Below are 19,366 nucleotides of genomic sequence, written 5' to 3'. Positions count from 1 at the left end.
TATGTTTTAAACTGTGATTTATAGGCAAGAGAGGAATGACTCTGTAGGTAAAGAGCCAAATGTGTACGTTAATATATCAACCAAAATTATCGATCGATTGCCATTGCATATGAACGTGTATTCTTCACAAGCCACAAGAACCACCAGGGACAAACGCACATAATTTCCGGTTACTGGTGTTCAACGATTCGCCGAGAAAGTAAAAAAAATGTATGCATGGAGTAACAATTGAAATGTCAAATTCTTCTACTGTGATAAAATGTCGTGGCTGTGTCAAGGTTAGACTCTAGTCATCCCAAGCTTCCGTTCAAAAAGGCGGCGAAGTAGGAAAACTTGGAGAAGACTGGCACCAACAAGCGCTGCTGATTCGAAAAAAACCTTATGGATTGCCCTCCGGCCCATTGCTTCGTTTGCTGCATCAACGAATGCAAAAAGCAATTTATATCACGAAAAGATTGACAAAGACACTACACTTAGACGCTGCTAGCGAAACATAGTTGTTTATGCACAGTACGGAATCAGTACCTGTTCAATTGAGAAAGAGTAAATGCGAAAAGAATAGTCGTAGAGATACCTGATTTGGATATAATCCTCAACATAGCCAATAAAAAGGCGAACCCAAACCAACAAGGTTCCTGGCTCTACGAGGCTCACCCTCAAGGTAATCAATCATCAAGGTATTTAGAGTTGAGAAAATACCTATTGCCTGTCGTTCGGTCTGAGCCTCTAGCCAATGCTGCTCAAATTGAATGTTGTAAAGAGCCTCCTCTAACTTTGATACCTGTTCTAACAACGGATTGAAGTGCTCTGCACGTACGCACAAAACTACCATAAGTTGTCGTCCTTATTTTTACAAGGATCTTGCTAGTGAAAATGTAACCAAAGAAATCTAAAGAGTAAAATGTCACGTATCAATCACTCACCATCTTTTGCGTGTTGATCATAGTACGTAAAATGGCTAACATGTAAATCGAAATCTATGGTTTCATGATAAGGAGATTTGTTAGTGAAGCAAAACTGATAGACTCCTTTGTGATGAGCGACAAAGTCATACTTCTCGGTAGTCTTGTCACGAAAATCATGAACCTTGTCACCGGAAGGCCCCTTCACCTGAAAAATTTCAACGGCATTGTATGGTCACTATGATCCATCATCCATATACATACACGAACACATGGTTTCTGTTACCTATGTATGCTATGAGCTATCTTATCAATTTGGCCAATAAATGCAGAAGATTATAGCGCAGTTAAAAACATATATTGGAAATTATCAACCCGAATCAGACAACAAACAAGGAGCTTACCATGAGATCAACACCGTCTTGAGTATAATGCCACGATGCATCAACCTTAATAACAACGAAAGAAATGTGGACGGTATCTCCTTCGTATTGAACATTATGAGAGAAGCACTCTTCTCTGTCAATCACAAATCTGATTCCAAAAGCTGCTTCTAGGCTCAACAAAAATGTCAGCAGAAAAACAGCAGCACAATTCGAAAACCCAACTTTCATCTGCAGATTTAATAAAAGGTTGTCAAAATCTTTAAAAATATAAAATAAAACTACAAAAAATTCTAGCTCACACAAATAATTACATACAAAATAGGAAACTTTCTGGTTTCCTTCTCTTATAACTGGAAAATAAATACCACCCCGAAACTATTTTCCACCAGAAGAAATAGAGAAAAATTAAGAATTCTAGTACCCATTACAAACACCGTTTGTGTAAGTTTATCTTACGCTGCTGGTCCCGAGCGCGGATAAAGGGGAGGGCATCAAGTAATCGACAACCGGCATTCCATCCCTATGAATATCCATTACAACTCTTCCGCAAAGTAATTATAATCTAATTTTAAAACCAAAGAATCCACTTTTTAAGAGATTGGCCGGAAACAGATTAAAGATTAAAACATGCGATACAATCAAAGGGTGCAATCACAACAAATAGATTCCATTCCATGTCCTGTTTGGCTGCCTAGAAAGTGAAAGAAAATTTAGAAACACCCTCAATTAACGTAAAAACATAAGTTCTAAAATCTACGTCTATGTTCTTTTCTTTTGCATCAAAACAGAGTTACGTAGGATCGAACAAAACGAGATTAATTGTTGGAAACTATGAAATTTGTAGAAAGAGATAGGATTTACCTTGGAATGTTTGAACTTTTTGATAAAGCCCACAGAGGAAAAAACTTATGTTTGAACGATTTGTCGGAGATAAACAGTTGGGAGGATGAAAGAGTTTTGTGTTTATTTATGTTTCATATCTCGAAGGGGAATACTTCGAACGTAACGAGACTGCTAGAACACCAAAAGCTTCAGTTTAGTACTTTTTGTCGTTTTATATCCGACATGTCGTTCTCCTTCCGTCTTAAATTTTTGTCTGGGAAAATTACATTTTATAACCTTAAGGTATTTGTAATCTCATACAATATTTTAAAAATATTTTTATTTTATACCGCGCGTAATATTTTATTTTAATTTCATACATCTATTAATTATTTTAGTAAGTTGATTGTTAACTAATAACGTTGCAATCAAAGTTGTCCACATAGATTAAAAAATAAATAAATCAATCAATTTAAAAAGAAAATAATTTTATGCCAAGCCCACCCTTCCATCTGCATCTCTGTTCGACTCCGTTCCTCATGCGTCCTCACCCATCCCATCTCATCACTTAACGGTTAAATTAACGATTTGATTAACGGACGCATAAAATTGTAACTAAATATAAATTTAAGTATGAAATTGAAATGTTTTAAAGATGTTATATGAAGTTGCAATTGTACTCAAACTTTAAAAGGTAAAATGTAATTTACTCTTTTTATTTTTATTGTTTTTTCCAAAAGCCGCTATGGCTTGGATGTTTGTAATAATAATTTTTTATGATGCTCCGAAGCATCGGGTAATTCATAATTCAAAACTATTAGATAGTTGATAAACACATAATTAAAAACAACAATTTGACAATTAAAAATTCAGAATACAGAATACTCTAAACCAGAGAATTGTTGTCATAATAGAATGGATTCGTGAATTTGTTTCTAATTTTTACCAGTAAATAAACATTTATGAAAGAAAAGAAGGGCTTAAACTACACAAGATAGAATAGAATAAGGAGAACACAATTATTAAACTACACAGTATAGTATATAACAAGGGATCTATGTGGTATATATAGTAGTAATAAAAAGTGGTGTTGTGTGTTATTCCTCTAACAAATTCATGTTCTAAATGAACCACTCCATCTGTTTAGGTTCCGGTTTTCCAATACAATTATGTATGTTTTAAATATATGTAACACTTATTTATGTATTATATAATAAATTTAATTAAAATAAAAAAATCGTCTAAGGGACCTAGCTAAGTCCTTAAGTCATCCCTCAACCGAAGGAGTAGTCCTACAAAAAATTATAGTTTAATGAACAGTGTCAGGTCATATTTTATACCATTTTCAACCAAGAGGGACATAGGCCAAACATAATTAATATATATTTTATTATTTTAATTGAATTAATATGGTTAATTAAATTAAACTACCATGTTAAATTAAGGTTTTCAGACATATTTTGAGTGTCATTTGTCACTAAATGAACAAGCTTTTGGATTTCTTATCTTTATCTAATCTCAATAATTTTTCGGATAAGATTTCGAGTGATAAGTGTCGCTAACGTGAGTAACTCTCCAAATTTGAAATAAAATGAGGTAAGATAGTATGGAATGGTGAAAAGTATGTGAGGAATGGTGCAGGAATGGCTTAGGTATTTATAGGGAAAAAGTTAGAAATTTTTTTTTATAAAAAAAATTCGTCCAAAAAAAAAAAAAAATCAAATTCCAATGGTAACCTCACGTCAGCTAGCCATTTTTAGCTAGCGTCATGCTGATGTCGGGTAGTTGTTGGATTGCAAGTGGGCTGGGCTGGAGGGCTGGTTGGTTGGCTGGAAATGGCCAACCGACTGGCCTGATTTGGTGGTTTTGGCCCGGTGGGGTCCACAAGCCCTTTGGCCTAGCCCTCGGTTGGAGACAGTTTTCGTATCATTTCAAGCTATTTTTAACCCTATGGTCCTTTGACCAAGTCAGTTGGAAATGGCCTTACCCACCGCCTAGTGATTTTTTCTTTTAATATTGAAAATAAATAAAGAAAATACAATATTGGGGTACTTACTAGCTAGCTGAAGTTCTTTAGTATTATTACTAGCTAATTAAAATTTTCCAATACCAAAGTCGAAAGAAGGTAAACGCTCAGTATTTTCGATGATATATTTGAATGTATTGGGTTTCCTTCTTGGTACGTATGGTAGTTGTACATCTTTGCTTGATAACATTTAATTGCACCTTCCATACATATCATACTTGCAAATAATGTATGTTTATCGCATAACTTAATAACAATGTCACATGCATCACAACTTTAAACCATAAATTTATTTTTATCACAATGTTTCGATGCTATATATCGAATTTTACCTCTATCTCATCTGTTTTTTTATACAATATTTACAATGAAGAAATAAATTGGTATCGAACTTGTTATTCTCTAGATTTAAACATAAAATCTTTCACTTATAAGTAAAAAAGAATAGGCCAAATTGGTTAAATTGTCCCGTGATAGGATTTTAGAAGATAGGCTCCGTGGTTTAAAAAAAGAAAAAGAAAAAAAAGGGGATTCGAACACTCGTGCGATGAAGATCGTTAATCCAAAAATGAAATTTCCATCAAATCTCTATTAGATGCAGGGATAAAAATGTCCATCACCACACTTTTTTCTGTTTACCTTATTCTTTCTTCATCTATCTCCTCTCTGTAATTGTATTCTCCCTTCATGGCCCCCAAAAGAGGAGTAACAGCTCCGGTTGCAGCTTCCAAGAAGAAGACGTACAAGGTTGTGAACCTGCTGTTCCAAGAAGAAGACGGACAAGGTCTTGTTGGCAATCAACGCCAACGTCAATGACAAGTATGATGTATGAAGAGTACAGGAAAATGTGGGGAGGCGGCATCATGGGTTCCAAATCCCAGGCAAAAACTAAGGCGAAGGAGAAGCTCCTTGCGAAAGAAGCTGCTCAAAGGCTGAATTAAATCTGGTTGTTTTTGGATTTCATTTTACTTAGGAAAAATTGTCGTGTCAGCTTCTGGATTTGTAAATGTTGAAGTTTATTTAGATCCACGGAGGTTTTTCATTTCCTCTAAATGCTGCGATGTTGTTTAGCTATTTTGATTGGACTTAACGGACATGCCGATTTTGAGACGGTTTTTTGGGTATTTAAAAAAATAAAAATAAAAAGAGGTCGACATGTTTGTCCTTGCATCTAACTGAATTCAATGCAGATGATTTACCGACTAACGTCTTAACATCTAGCTATTGTACTTGAATATAGATAACATCTATGTACATACAATGCCAGATTATTTAAAACCTCCTCGCATGTTGCACCTGACAAGCAACATGGTGGCACAATTTGTAAATGGTTGAAACATTGTGGGTGATTTTCATCCTTCGATGGCTTCATATTTATAAACTGTGATGCGGCAACGGTTTCATAATTTACTACGATTGGTTTAAGTGATAGATATCCCTTAATTTTCCAACCACAAATATATAGAGAGCTGAGAGAGCTTAGGGAGCTAGCTGTAGCTAGTAAGCTGAGAAATGGAGAAGGAACCATTGTTTGAGACGAAGAGAGCCAAGGGAAGAGTTCTATATAGGGTTTTTGCAGCATCTATATTTGCAGGAATATGTTTAGTTTGGGTTTACAGAGCGAGTCACATACCAAAAGCAGGAGAAGACGGAAGGTTTGGTTGGATTGGACTTTTGGGTGCTGAGATATGGTTTGGATTTTACTGGCTCCTCACTCAGGCCTCCCGGTGGAACCCTGTCTATAGGCACACCTTCAAAGATAGGCTTTCTCAAAGGTAAATCAATTACCTCATGTTAGTTTGTTCATTATCATTTTTATTCAACAACTATAGTTCATAAGATTTGAATTGATGACGTATTGGACTTACATGAACAGATATGAAAATGAGTTGCCGGGAGTGGATGTATTTGTGTGCACAGCGGACGCAACCATAGAGCCACCGTTGATGGTGATAAACACGGTTTTATCAGTGATGGCTTATGATTACCCGCCGGAGAAGCTGAGCATCTATTTGTCCGATGACGGCGGGTCGGCAATTACATACTATGCTCTCTTGGAGGCTGCTGAGTTTGCGAAGCAGTGGATACCATATTGCAAGAGGTACAAAGTGGAGCCAAGGTCACCTGCTGCTTATTTTGTCTCAATATCTGCTGATGCAATTGTTGATCATCAGGCTAAAGATTTCTGGGCAATTAAGGTATTTTCAGTTCTTTTTTGTGGTCAGGTCCGGAATTAGATCCTCTCAGATTCTTCTCACTAGGGATATCACTTCATACCAACAATTCATCAAAGATCGTGAGGTCACAATACTTTTTATATTTTCAAAGATAAAGCAATCTCGTTTTGTATGAAAAATATATATAAAAAAAAAAAAACTGTGGCTGCACAATCTTTGATAAAAAATTGTTATTAATTGATTCCCGATAACCCTAGGGATCCAAAGAGAATCTAATTCAGCCAGGTCCAAGCCATAAGATACGACATACAAGTGGTCAACAATAGCTACATTTTGGTCTTTGTTGGGAAGGCAAAGGACCACAAAAGCCCATAATTTCGTTAATTATAGTATATGAATGCCGTCATGGAGGAGTGAGGATCCTCGCAGGATTCTTTTAATCACATTCGTTCATCGTATATTGTGTGGTGAATTTTTTTAAGTACTGTTTATATTCAATTTTAAATAAAAAAAACTTACAATGATTTTTAACCGCACGATATACGATGAACAAATGTGATTAGATGATCCTTTGAATCCTCACAAAGAGGATTCGCGCGAGGATCATCCTTGGCCATGGAGGACGCATTTTCAATTGCTTGTTTGAAAAGAATTTTAAAATAATTAAAAGCATTTTTGAAAAATTAATTTTTGGTTTCAAGAACTTAGTGCAGAAAACATTTAAGGTACTTTTTCAAGATCTACTTAAATTTTTACTAAAAATTAATTTTAAAAACATTTTTACTAAAATCGTTTTCTATTATTTAAAAAGTATTTATAAGCGTGTACGCATATAATGAGTTTTGTATTAAATCCCATTCTTCTAAATTCATTTACTATTTATTTATCTTTTTTTTTAAAAAAATCTTTTTATTGCATAAAATGAGCACAAAGGACACGTTAACTTAGATTCTCTTTGGATTTTATCTATGGTGCACAGTGCACTCACTAAAAAGTAAAAACCCTATAGTCAATACATTTGGAAACAAAACTCCTCCTCACCCATATCACCTCATCTTCTTTTCAGAATCAACAAGTCATCAAGATCATCTTTAATTGTTATTTCACATTTACTATGAGATTATGATAGTGTAATTTTCTATTAGTATTTCATTAATTAGCTAGCTTATTCATATCTGCCTTCTTACTGATGTGTTGTTATAGAAATTATACAAACACATTAAGAAAGAAATCGAAAATATAGTGAAGCTAGGAGGCGTTTCAGAAGAAGTCCGATCAAGACGTAAGGGCTTTTCTCAATGGGATTCATATTCATCTCGACGAGACCATGACACCATTCTTCAAGTATGAATTAATTTGATCCCTAGTTACATATACTGGTCAGAAATCAAAGAAAGAAAGCATAATTAACATTATTTGAGTTCGGTGTATGAATCCAAAGAAGGGAATTGTTGCATGCATGTCAATTTTGAATTCTACACATTGAGAAGAAAAGAATATGAGTTTTAATTCCTTAAACTTTTCCAGATAGTACTTGATGATGGGAGAAACCAAAATGCAACAAACGTTGAAGGGTGTAGATTGCCAACGTTAGTGTATTTGGCTCGTGAGAAGAGACCCCATTATCATCATAACTTCAAAGCTGGCGCTATGAACGCACTGGTAACTAGATCACCTTTACTGACCATCTCTCTCATACAAGTCGCCTCACGTACATAATTGGATCCACCTTTATTAGATAGGTGGTCACAGCAGTATTAAAAATCCAAAAGAAAATATACATTGTCAATTTTGTTTGTTATGTAATATCCTTAATTTTCATCTACATTTGCAGATTAGAGTATCATCAAACATCAGCAATGGGAAGTTGCTTCTTAATGTGGATTGTGATATGTATTCAAACAACTCCATGGCCATACGGGATGCACTTTGTTTCTTTATGGATGAAGAAAAAGGCCATGAGATTGCTTATGTGCAGTTCCCACAAAACTTCGAAAACCTTACTAAGAACGAGCTATACGCTTCACTGAGAGTAATCAATGAGGTGAGGTTATATGTTAATGGAATATTAGATTAGCTGAACTTTTTAGTTAAAGTTTTAAGTTAAATTTTACTCTAGCTAATTATCGATTACATATTTGGAATTATTTGGTTTCGTATACATATGGAAGGTGGAAGCCCATGGCGTGGATTCTTATGGTGGCCCTCTATATATTGGAAGCGGATGTTTTCACAGAAGAGATACTCTTTGTGGGAGGAAATTCAGCAAGGGATGTAAAAGTGATATGAAGTGGGAGAATAGAAAAGGAGAAGAACTTGGCATTCATGAACTGGAAGAAAGTTCGAAAAGCCTTGCAAGTTGTACAGTTGAAGAGAACACTCAATGGGGAAGAGAGGTACGTATTTGTCCCTCTCTCACCAAATAGACTTTAGGGTCAAAAAAAGGTGTACCATGTAATCATTCTGACGTGGTACATTAACAAACCAAATGACACGTAATCATTGTTTGTACAACCCATCTTCCTCAATTAAGTTCAAAATTTCGTGATAATTTTGACATAAACGATGATTACGAGTAATAGGTTATTCCATTAATTATTGGTTTTTTAACTTTGTTCACACAAAACTGTATTTGAGCTTAACGAGTGACATTAATATAATTCGTAGATGGGTCTGAAATATGGTTGTCCAGTAGAAGATATAATAACGGGGCTATCAATCCATTGCCGGGGATGGAAATCGGTGAATTGCAATCCAACAAGGAAAGCTTTCTTAGGGTTAGCTCCAGCCACATTGCCTGATGTGCTTGTGCAATATAAGAGATGGTCAGAAGGTAACCTCCAGATTTTGCTTTCAAAGTATAGTCCTGCATGGTATGCCTATGGAAAGATTAGTTTAGGACATCAACTTGGATATCTTCGATACTCCTTTTGGGCTGCAAATTGTTGGGCAACACTAGTTTACTCAGTTCTTCCTGCACTTTACCTCCTTAGAGGCACATCCTTATTTCCGCAGGTATGGTTCTAAGTCCTTACTCTCATTAATTTGCCACAAAATTGCACAACGACATGTTTCGTATATGCATTTGCAATTGTCCCTTATTTAATTACCAGAAACTAATTGATGGGATGAGTAATCATGTCGGTCATTCCATGAATCTGTGACCCAAATTGGCAATGTCGCTATATATCTTTACGTATTTGTTTCAAATAAAAAACCATGTGCAGACCAACTATGATTTTGAGGGCCTCATTTAACTTATGACCCCCAAAATCTCATAATCAACCTTACTTCTCAATGTTTCAAACGAATATCTGTTCAGGTTTTGAATATCAAGCTCATGGATGACACCATATGTACATGTATGCTTGTATCTATGCATTAGCTGTAGGAGTTTAAGACTCTCTTGTCCCACATTGGTCAATAATAACTTTTTACTAGTCTTTATATAGGCTTGTTCCTTCATTTTAGTAATTAGAACTTGGACCATTTGAAAATGGATTGAAGGCTTGGGCCTTATGGTTGTGTGGATTAGGCTTGAATATAATATAGCCTAAATACAATTAATATTAATTAATCAAGACAAGGGCCTTGGGCCTTTGGAATTTAAAATTAATCAGATTCATTAATTTTAATTTTCGAATTAAGTTTTTTAATTAATTTATTAATTAAAAAGCGTTTTGATTAAAAGACACAGCTATTAGAAAGAATTGTACTTTTTGATTAAAAGACACAGCTATTAGAAATAGTTGTGTGCGTTCAAATACACTGAACATGTATTTGAAAGGGTGTGAAACAGCTTATATATTTACAATCACAGTATCCAAGTGAGAATTATCTTTTCTTCCTCCTTATCTTCCGTACAAAATTTCCAGAGAGTAAACACACAAAGCAATTCGCTAGAGTTCTATAATCCAGTGCGGGTTATAGAATTAGGTAGTTGTATCCTGGTCGAGTAGACGTTGTAGAACCACAAGCACAAGAGTGGGACGAAAATATTGTTCGAAGGACATAGCTTTTACGCTAGCCTCTATCTTCTGTGATCAAGTTAGTATCATTGATATTTTTATATTAGTTTATGTATTTATTGTATAATTTCATTCTGCACATCAAGTATATTTGGTTAATAAAATATTGTAATTTCAAGTTCTGTTTATTTCTGTTATTTTTTGTTTATTTCTGAATTGTTCTTCAACATTAGCTTGTCAGATTCGGATCACACATTCAGACAAAAATTATCCTAACAGACTAAGTGAACAAACAGTTACTTTCTATATATTTATTTAGTATATGTTTTATGTCTAATGGGTTTTGGTTTGTCAATTTAGATCTCAAGCCCATGGTTCATACCATTTGCATATGCGATCATTGGAAAGTACACTTGGAGCTTTGTGGAGTTTTTGTGGTGTGGTGGCACAACTTTAGGTTGGTGGAACGAGCAGCGCATATGGCTTTACCAGAGAACAAGCTCCTATCTCTTCGCCTTCATTGACACGATTCTACACTCTTTTGGATATAGTGATTCAGCATTTGTAATAACCGCTAAGGTGGCTGATGAAGATGTGTCACAGCGGTACAAGAAAGAGATTATGGAATTCGGGGACTCTTCTCTAATGCTTACCCCATTGGCAACACTTGCATTGCTCAATTTGTACTGCTTTGCTGGGTTTGTTAAGGAAGCAATCAATCAGAAGGGCATAGCACAAGTTTATGATACATTGACTTTGCAAATTATGCTATGCGGGGCTCTGATTCTCATCAACCTACCCTTGTACCAAGCACTTTACCTAAGGAAGGACAAGGGAAAGATTCCAGCCACCGTCACTTTCAAGTCAATGGCATTCGCTGTGGTTGCTTGTACTTGTTTTAAATTTTCGTATTAAGCACAGAAAACTCTTTTAGATTCAACTCTCTCACACAAGGTGACTTTTTTGTGTGCTAAAAGTTTGTTTAAGATCAAAATAATGTTGTCTCTCTGTTTTAAATTAGTTTATTGTATCATCTTAATATAAATTCTATTGTCAAAGGCTTACCAGATCAGTCCTTGATCTTCTTCACAATATCATGAAAGCCCCTATCAAAGTTTACCTCCTGCACAACGCATAATCTTTGTTTTGATCAGTATTACGCAACACAATCTGCACTACCTCTAGCTCATGTCATGCCCCTCTGACATATCCATGGTGACCGCCTAACTGCCTCATTCTTTGCAATCCTTTCAAAGTCGGATCACAGCATATTCTAAGTTCATCATTCAAGTGTAGTCCTTGATCATCGCATGGCTTCAATAATTCTGATAGCATTCTTGGCTTCAAAGGCACCAGAAAATGCTAGACTAGTAGCCACCAGAAAGAGTAGCTAGTAGATGGCCCACTCAATGATTTCATAGCAGCTTAATATTTGTAATGTGTTTAAGGTAGATGATTAACTTGGTATCCCGGGATTGCATGCTGCGTATGTGTCTTTCATAAGAACATAAAACAAACTCACTCTTTTCAGAATAGCATAGGGAAATTGCATGGAGCAAGCCATGGAGCAAGAAAGAGGATGAAAAATCACATTTCTTTGCTTGAAGTAGGAATAAAATCACATAAACATAGGTTTTAGGAAGTCATCTTAAGACGAAATCCTCATGGACAATTGACGGCAGTGACAATTTTTAATTGTTCTAATAACGAATTTCTTTCAATACAAATACTGGAAACAAATACAAGCAGACACTGCAAATGCCATCGATTTAAAAGCTACAGAGCTTGGCATCTTTCCCTTGTCCTTCCTTAGGTAAAGGGCCTGGTATAATGGTAGGTTGAGAAGAACTAAAACCCCACACAGAAGAATTTGCAAAGGCATTTTCTCATAAGCTTCTGCTATTCCTTCTCCAGAGATTGCTTTGTTTAAAAACCCAAGAAAGCAGTACAAATTGAGAATTGCTAGTGTTGCAAGTACGGTAAACATTGGCGACGAATCTCCAAATTCCATAACCTCTTTCTTGTATCGTTCTGACACATCTTCATCATCCACCTTAGATGTTATTATGAATGTTGTATCAGAATATCCAAGCGAGTTTAAAATGGTGTCAATGAAGGCAAACAGGTAGGAACTTGTTCTCTTGTAAAGCCAAATTCGTTGATCGTTCCACCAACCTAAGATTGTGCCACCACACCCAAAAAACTCAACAGAACTCCAAGTGTACTTCAAAATTATCACGTATGCAAATGGTATGAGCCAAGGGCTCGAGACCTAAGTCCAGAAAGCAAAACCCTTATTATAAACATTGAGTAAGTTGCAAAAGAAAATATGTATATTTTGACACAAAAACAGTACCTGTGGAAATAAGGAAATGCCTCTGAGGAGGTAAAGGGAAGGGACAATCGAATAAAATAACGTTGCCAAGCAATTTGAACACCAGAAGCAGTAGCAACAATATCCAAGTTGAAGACCAAAGCTAATTTTTCCATGTGCATACCATGCAGGGCTGTATTTAGAAAGCAAAATCTGGAAATTGCCTTCTGTCCATCTCTTATGCTGCACAAGCGTCTGAGTTAGTGTGGTTGGGGCTACTCCTAAGAAAGCTTTCCTTGAGGGATTGCAATACACTGATTTCCAACCGCGGCATTGGATTGATAGCCCTGTGATCACATCTTCAACCGGACATCCATATTTCAATCCCATCTGCAAATTATAGACATTCATCAAGCTCAAATTAGTGTGCAGTTGTGTGTGTGTGTGATCGAGAGAGAGAGAGAGAGAGAGAGAGAGAGAAAGAGAGAGAGAGAGAGAGAGAGAGAGAGAGACCTCTTTTCCCCATTGAGTGTTCTCTTCAAATGTACAGCTTGCAAGACTTCTTGAATTTTCTTCTAACTCATGAATTCTACTTTCTTCTCTTTGTCCATTGAACTCCCATTTCATATCAATCTTGGATCCCTTGATAAACTTTCTCCCACAAAGAGTCTCTCTTCTGTGAAAGCATCCACTTCCGACATATAGAGTGCCGCCATAACCATCCAAGCCATGGAATTCCACCTTCAATCCCCACTCCAACATGTCAACTATAAAGTCCAATATAATTTAACATGAAACTCCAATTAAAATAAGTTCAATTCTACAGTCTTGTAACTCCATTTACATCTACTCACCTCGTAGATTACTCGTAAAGAATTGCTATACAAGTCATTCTTAGTTATATTTTCAAAATTCTGTGGGAACTGTACGAAGGCAACCTCTTGGCCTTCTTCTTCATCCATGAAGAAGCAAAGCACATCACGTATGGCCATGGAGTTGTTCGAATACATATCGCAGTCTACATTAAGGATGACCTGGCCATTGCTAATGTTTGAAGATACCCTAATCTGCATTAATGTTAAGGATCACATAACAAACAGTGAATGATTATTATATCAATAAACACTCTAAATTTGATGGTTTTGGAAGCAACATTTTTGGTCTCTGAGGGCGATCCCAAGCCAACAAGGCTCCCTGCTTTTGCGAGGGTTAGGTGGGAACATCTATCGTACACATCCTCACCCTTTTAGTCTCTCTTGTACCAAAAAAAAAACCACCGGATAGATGTAAGTTTATAATTACCAGAGCATTCATAGCGCCAGCTTTGAAGTTATGGTGATGTTGAGGCCTTTTCTCCCGAGCTAAATACACTAAAGTTGGCAATACACACCCTTCAACATCTCCTGAATTAGGGTTCCTCCCATCAATTAGAATCTGGAAGAAGCGTTTAATTAGTACACATCAAATATCAGACAGTAGTGGAAAAGTTTCACTTTGTTTTTTCTTTCTACTATTTTACTATGATCTGAGAAAAGACATGGAGTACTTGAAGCGAACAAAAAAACTTGACACAAAATCGAGCCCATTGCCGTTCTAAGACATACAGCCAACCCCATTTAATAGAGTAAGTCTTTGTTGCTGTCGTAGTTGTTAACTATGAGTCTATGACCATGAATTGCATTTTTTTTTCTTTAAAAGAGATAATTTGAGTGTCAAATTAGTTTCATACGTACTTGAAGAATGGTGTCATGGTCACGTCTAGATGAATTTGGATCCCACTGAGAAAAGCCTTTGCATTTTGATCGTACTTCTTCTGAAATCCTGCCTAGCTTCACTGCATTTTGGATTTGATTCTCCATTTCTTCGTATGATTTCTGTAGCAAAAAATTCAGAAAACAGGTATCAGTGAACTAATCAATATAAATTGGGCTGGACTGCCCAAACTTATTTTATTACCGTTGATATTACTTTTGAAAGTGAACACCTTCATTGCTGTTCGCTAAATTATCTCTAAGGACGATATCCTAAGCCCATTACTATGCTCAGCTAATTGTTTTGGTGATATATTTTTCTAAAGAAATTATTATTGACACTTCAAAAATAAATTATGCACTTTAAAATTTTTAGACGTAGACGATTAGATTATTAGAGCGTTAATAATAATTTTCTTTTTTAATATACAGACAATATTAAAAAGGTGACAGGAGACCGTAAAAAGATACAAACCACTTTCTTTCATAAATAAAAAAAGATTACATACCACTTGCACTTGTTTACTAGGTGTAGTATACTTTATTTTATTATTTTCACTTTAGGCCTACTTTCAACTTCATTTAATTTTATTAAGATGCATTCAGACAAATAATTTAGTGAATAAAATTATAAATAAAAAATTTGTGTCATTTGAACATTATTATCTCAATCATACTCTTAGCAAATGTTCCAGATACACATAAAAAAAAAAAACATCCTCTTGGTCAATGACCAAAATACTAACTTGAAAAATGTCAAAAGACTCATAGCTGATTTTTATTTTTTTTATAAAGCGATATGTTATAAACAATCCTAATTTACAAAAACAATAATTAAATTTTGATGCAAAAGAAAGGTGTCTTGCAAAATGAGTAATGCTAAGTAAACCAAATTTTTAGACTAGATTTATAAATTATATGATGTCACATCCCGGCCCGGGGGGCACCACTTCCCGGGCCCGCTCCACCACCATAGCACGATATTGTCCGTTTTGGGCCCCGACCACGCCCTCACGGTTTTGTTTCTGGGAACTCACACGAGAACTTCCCGATGGGTCACCCATCCTGGGAGTGCTCTCGTGCGCTACTCGCTTAACTTCGGAGTTCCCATGGAACCCGAAGCCAGTGAGCTCCCAAAAGGCCTCGTGCTAGGTAGGGATGGGAATATACATTTAAGGATCACCCCTGGGCAATGTGGGATGTCACATATGATGTGTCATTAATAAAAAAAAAAAAGCACATTAATTAACACTTAAAAAATAATTTAATCATTAACAACGATATCATATAATTTACAAAATATAATTAAATATTTAGTCTCCGTCATATTGCCCTTTTGAATTTGTTATATTCAATTGATATATCACATAGATACGACTTTCATAATAGTTACTAGCATTTGCCTACATACTTTGTGTGTATGAAAACTTTTTTTTAGAAAATGAGAATGAGAGAGGGAGAGAGAGGGAGGGAGAGAGAGAGAACGTGGAGGGGGGGAGTGGGAGGTTTTTTTTTGGTTTTTTTTTTTTAATATTGGAGGTATTTTAACATCACCTGTAGGTGAGGTTTCAATAAAAAATTGTAAAATTTGAACATGTGAAATTACATTATTGCCCATCATTTTTTTTTTTTGGTGCTAGAAGACTAATTTGTCTTTTCACCCTCTTTTGTCTTGCAAATTAAGTAATGCTAAGTAAACCAAAATTTTAGACCAAATTTATAAATTATATGATGTGTCATTAATAAAAAAAATAAGTACGTTAATTAATACTTAAATAATAATTCAATCATTAACAATGATATCTTATAATTTACAAAATATAACAAAATATTTAGTCTCCCGCCCTTTTGAATTTGTTATATTCAATTGATATATCCCATAGATACGGCTTTCAAAATAGTTACTAGCATTTGCCTACATACTTTGTTTGTATGAACACATTTTTTTAGAAAATGAGAAGGAGAGAGGGAGAGAGAGAACATGGGAGAGTGGGAGGTTTTTTTTTTAATATTGGAGGTATTTTAACATTACCTGTAGGTGAGGTTTCAATAAAAAAATTGAAAATTTTGAACTTATGAAATTACAGTATTGCCCATCATTTTTTTTTGTGTGATAGAAGATTTTTTGTTTTTTCATCCTCTTTTGATTGACAAAGAAAATTTAATTAATTAGTAGAGATAAGAACTCTTAGATTAAGTGGTTAAAAACATTCACCATTACACATGAGGAAACCCATAACTCATGCTTTGCCGTTTTGAGAAAAACAAAAATAAGTTGACCCATTTAATCGTTATCTTTACATTATCTTCTTGGCTTTTTGGGCTGTCACGAATATAATAAGTTACACAAAATTCTGAATTTGATCCAATACAGAAAAATTTGTGTACCTTAGTAACCCAGAAATCTTTAGCCTGATCATCATCAATTGCATCAGCAGATACTGTGACAAAATAAGCAGCAGGTGACCTTGGCTCCACTTTGTACCTCTTGCAGTATGGTATCCAATGCCTTGCAAACTCAGCAGCCTCCAAGAGAGCATAGTACGTAAGTTCCGACCCGCCATCATCGGACAGATAGACGCTCAGCTTCTCCGGCGGATAATCGTAAGCCATCACTGACAAAACCGTGTTAATCACCATCACCGGCGGCTCAATGGTTGGATCTGCCGTGCACACAAATACGTCCACTCCCGGCAATTCATTCTCGTATCTGAGTTCAAATTTCATGAATGATACTTGTTGGATAACAAATATAAAAAAATGAGTATGAAGTTAGAAATACATACACGAAAGTACCTTTGAGATAGCCTATCTTTGAAGGTGTACCTATACACACGGTTCCACCGGGAGGCCTGAGTGAGGAGCCAGTAAAAACCAAACCATATCTCAGCACCCAATAGTCCAATCCAACCATACCTTCCATCTTCTCCTGCTTTTGGTATGTGACTCAATCTATAAACCCAAATCAAACATATTCCTGCAAATATAGATGCTGCAAAAACCCTATACAGGACTGTTCCCTTGGCTCTCCTCGTCTCGAACAATGGCAAATACCCTTCATTTCCCATCTAGTTCAGACCTCTCTGAGCTCAGCTCTGCTCTCTCTCTCTCTCTCTCTCTCTCTCTCTCTCTCTCTCTCTCTCTTAAAATAACAGAGAACGAGTCAGCCGCAGCCTAACATTGTTGACAATTATTTACTCCATTGATGTAAGCCACCTATGGCAGAATGGATATTATATAGCACAAGCACCTACAGGAATTATTCAAATTTGTAATGTTATTGTATTAGATGCATTGAACATTCTACCATCTAGAGGTTGATTGCTTTTGAGAGGAAGATAAATTGTACGTTGACTTTTTCAAAGTGAGACTCTTTATAAATTCTCTGTCACTTTATATTTTGACGTTAATTTCGTACAAACATTATAAAACATTGTTCAAAAAATATAAGATAATAGAAAATTTATGAAAACACCTATTTTTTCAGAGACCCTCATTAGATTTTTTAATATTAAGGGGGGGTTTAAACGGTACCAACTCAAGTTGGACTTTTGAAGTTTTGATCAACGCTCACAAGGCTTGACATATAGCTAGCTCTAATGATATCATCCATTCGTCACTGGTGTGGTACCTTTTACCACCTAGCAATTTGTCAACTTTGAGTGACATACGTGACCGAGAGCAATGATATAATCCACTCCTCTAAACCTAAAGTCACTCTGTTTATGAAGTTGGATTGCTCGAGATTGAGTCTTCTTAAGATTCGCTTTTTAATCTTAATTGTTTTTAATAGATGTAGTTGGTTTGATGGCGGCTCTCTTCAGGTGGTGACAGCAGTACTCATAATTTAGCGATTTAAGTTTGTTTATTTAGGTTGTTTGGGGTAGTGTGGGTTTGGCACGATATTGAGCTTAATTTTTGTGAGACGAGTTTTTTCTAGATGGTAGTGTGGCTGTTGTCCATACTAAATTATTCTTTGTGAGCTTGTGTCTTTTGCCGTATCTCATGGTGGTACTGATGTGGTTTACCTGATGCAACCAGTAGCTTAGTTGTTGGTTTTTGTGCGCAAGGTCTTTTATTGTAGCGATGCTTTGTTGTTGGTTTACCTGATGCAACTAGTAGCTTAGTTAGTTTCTTGTGCAGTTCCTCCTCAGAGTTGGCTATGCTTACTAGTTTTGTTGGTGGTTTTGTGCGTTTTCTCCTATATGATGGGTTATGAAGGGATTAAACACTTTATTTTCACGATGAACTCTTTTGGTTTTGGAGTGTTGGTTGCGTTGGTTTACCCTCGAATTTCACACAATAAAAAACACTCCCCCATTAACAACCCTAAATATCTTTTGAATACGCAAGAGAAGGTGTGACAGCAAGCACGGAGACTTGTGCCAGAGCTTAATTGCAATATTCTGAAAAACTGAGGGACGCATCTTGGTTCTGTCTCTAGACATCAATAGCTACAACAATAGAACAAACAGATCACCAATTTGTAGAAGCATTGTTTCTATTGTTTAAAGATATAAACAAAAGTAGAGACGCTTAAACCTCTGAAGCGAGTGAAGCTTTTTCTTGTAGTGTATTCATCTTCACTCTCAGTCATCGACACTCATTCGACATTCATTCTTCTTGTGCCCAAGCCACAAGTGAAACAAACAAGCAAAACATCCACATAAAGAAGATATATTAATGGTAAGTTTAGATTGCCAATCAATTGTTAAATCCATGGGTATTAATGGTGAGCAAAAACAAACTGAATAGGAAAACAACTAAAGTGGGGCCATGCACGTAGATCCCCCTAAACTGAGGAGGAAAGGAGGGGAAACGGTCAACAAGACACTAAGGCCTCGTTTGGCACACCATATAAAGCACCAAATAGTACTAATTATACGAAGTACGGTGTTTGGTGTCTGTTCGTATTAAATAGCCATCAGATTAAATAATCCGACTCACCTATTTTATCCGGTGAATACCCGCTTCCTTATACTATCCAAAACCACGGGACAATTTAGTCGAGGCTCTCTTC

General features: G+C 35.8%; 3 protein-coding genes across 5 annotated transcripts; 1 reads left to right on the top strand and 2 right to left on the bottom strand.

The window, feature by feature from the left end:
• Window positions 1–74: 74 nt before the first annotated feature.
• On the bottom strand, window positions 75–2,292 carry LOC125470423 (transmembrane emp24 domain-containing protein p24beta2-like). The gene is made up of 5 exons (XM_048569412.1): window positions 2,150–2,292; window positions 1,307–1,516; window positions 924–1,110; window positions 700–807; window positions 75–413 (listed from the first exon to the last, which is right to left on the bottom strand). Exons 2-5 carry the CDS (start codon window positions 1,514–1,516, stop codon window positions 280–282), a joined length of 639 nt encoding a protein of 212 aa, XP_048425369.1. The 5' UTR covers window positions 2,150–2,292; the 3' UTR covers window positions 75–279.
• A 3,148-nt stretch (window positions 2,293–5,440) lies between these two features.
• Window positions 5,441–11,356, top strand: LOC125470421 (cellulose synthase-like protein E1). Of its 3 annotated transcripts, XM_048569407.1 has the most exons (8): window positions 5,441–5,911; window positions 6,013–6,334; window positions 7,517–7,657; window positions 7,841–7,975; window positions 8,148–8,357; window positions 8,485–8,709; window positions 8,981–9,328; window positions 10,642–11,356. In XM_048569407.1, the coding sequence occupies exons 1-8, from the start codon at window positions 5,649–5,651 to the stop codon at window positions 11,194–11,196; spliced, it is 2,199 nt and encodes a 732-aa protein (XP_048425364.1). In that variant the 5' UTR covers window positions 5,441–5,648; the 3' UTR covers window positions 11,197–11,356. The 3 variants fall into 3 exon arrangements, with proteins under 3 accessions (XP_048425364.1, XP_048425366.1, XP_048425365.1); XM_048569408.1 differs by lacking the exon at window positions 7,517–7,657 and having other exon boundaries at window positions 5,442–5,911; XM_048569409.1 differs by lacking the exons at window positions 7,517–7,657; window positions 7,841–7,975.
• A 505-nt stretch (window positions 11,357–11,861) lies between these two features.
• LOC125470419 (cellulose synthase-like protein E1) lies at window positions 11,862–17,508 on the bottom strand. The gene is made up of 8 exons (XM_048569403.1): window positions 17,143–17,508; window positions 16,735–17,056; window positions 14,329–14,469; window positions 13,898–14,029; window positions 13,450–13,662; window positions 13,109–13,336; window positions 12,638–12,985; window positions 11,862–12,553 (listed from the first exon to the last, which is right to left on the bottom strand). Exons 1-8 carry the CDS (start codon window positions 17,412–17,414, stop codon window positions 11,999–12,001), a joined length of 2,211 nt encoding a protein of 736 aa, XP_048425360.1. The 5' UTR covers window positions 17,415–17,508; the 3' UTR covers window positions 11,862–11,998.
• Between the last annotated feature and the right edge of the window lie 1,858 nt (window positions 17,509–19,366).

The sequence above is a fragment of a genome, unplaced genomic scaffold (assembly GCF_019419815.1).
Source record: "Pyrus x bretschneideri cultivar Hongxiangsu unplaced genomic scaffold, Pyrus_bretschneideri_v1 Contig5, whole genome shotgun sequence".
In the NCBI taxonomy this organism is placed as follows: Eukaryota; Viridiplantae; Streptophyta; class Magnoliopsida; order Rosales; family Rosaceae; genus Pyrus; species Pyrus x bretschneideri.
Note: the sequence above shows the minus strand (reverse complement) of the source record. Positions and strands in the feature narration are given on the sequence as shown.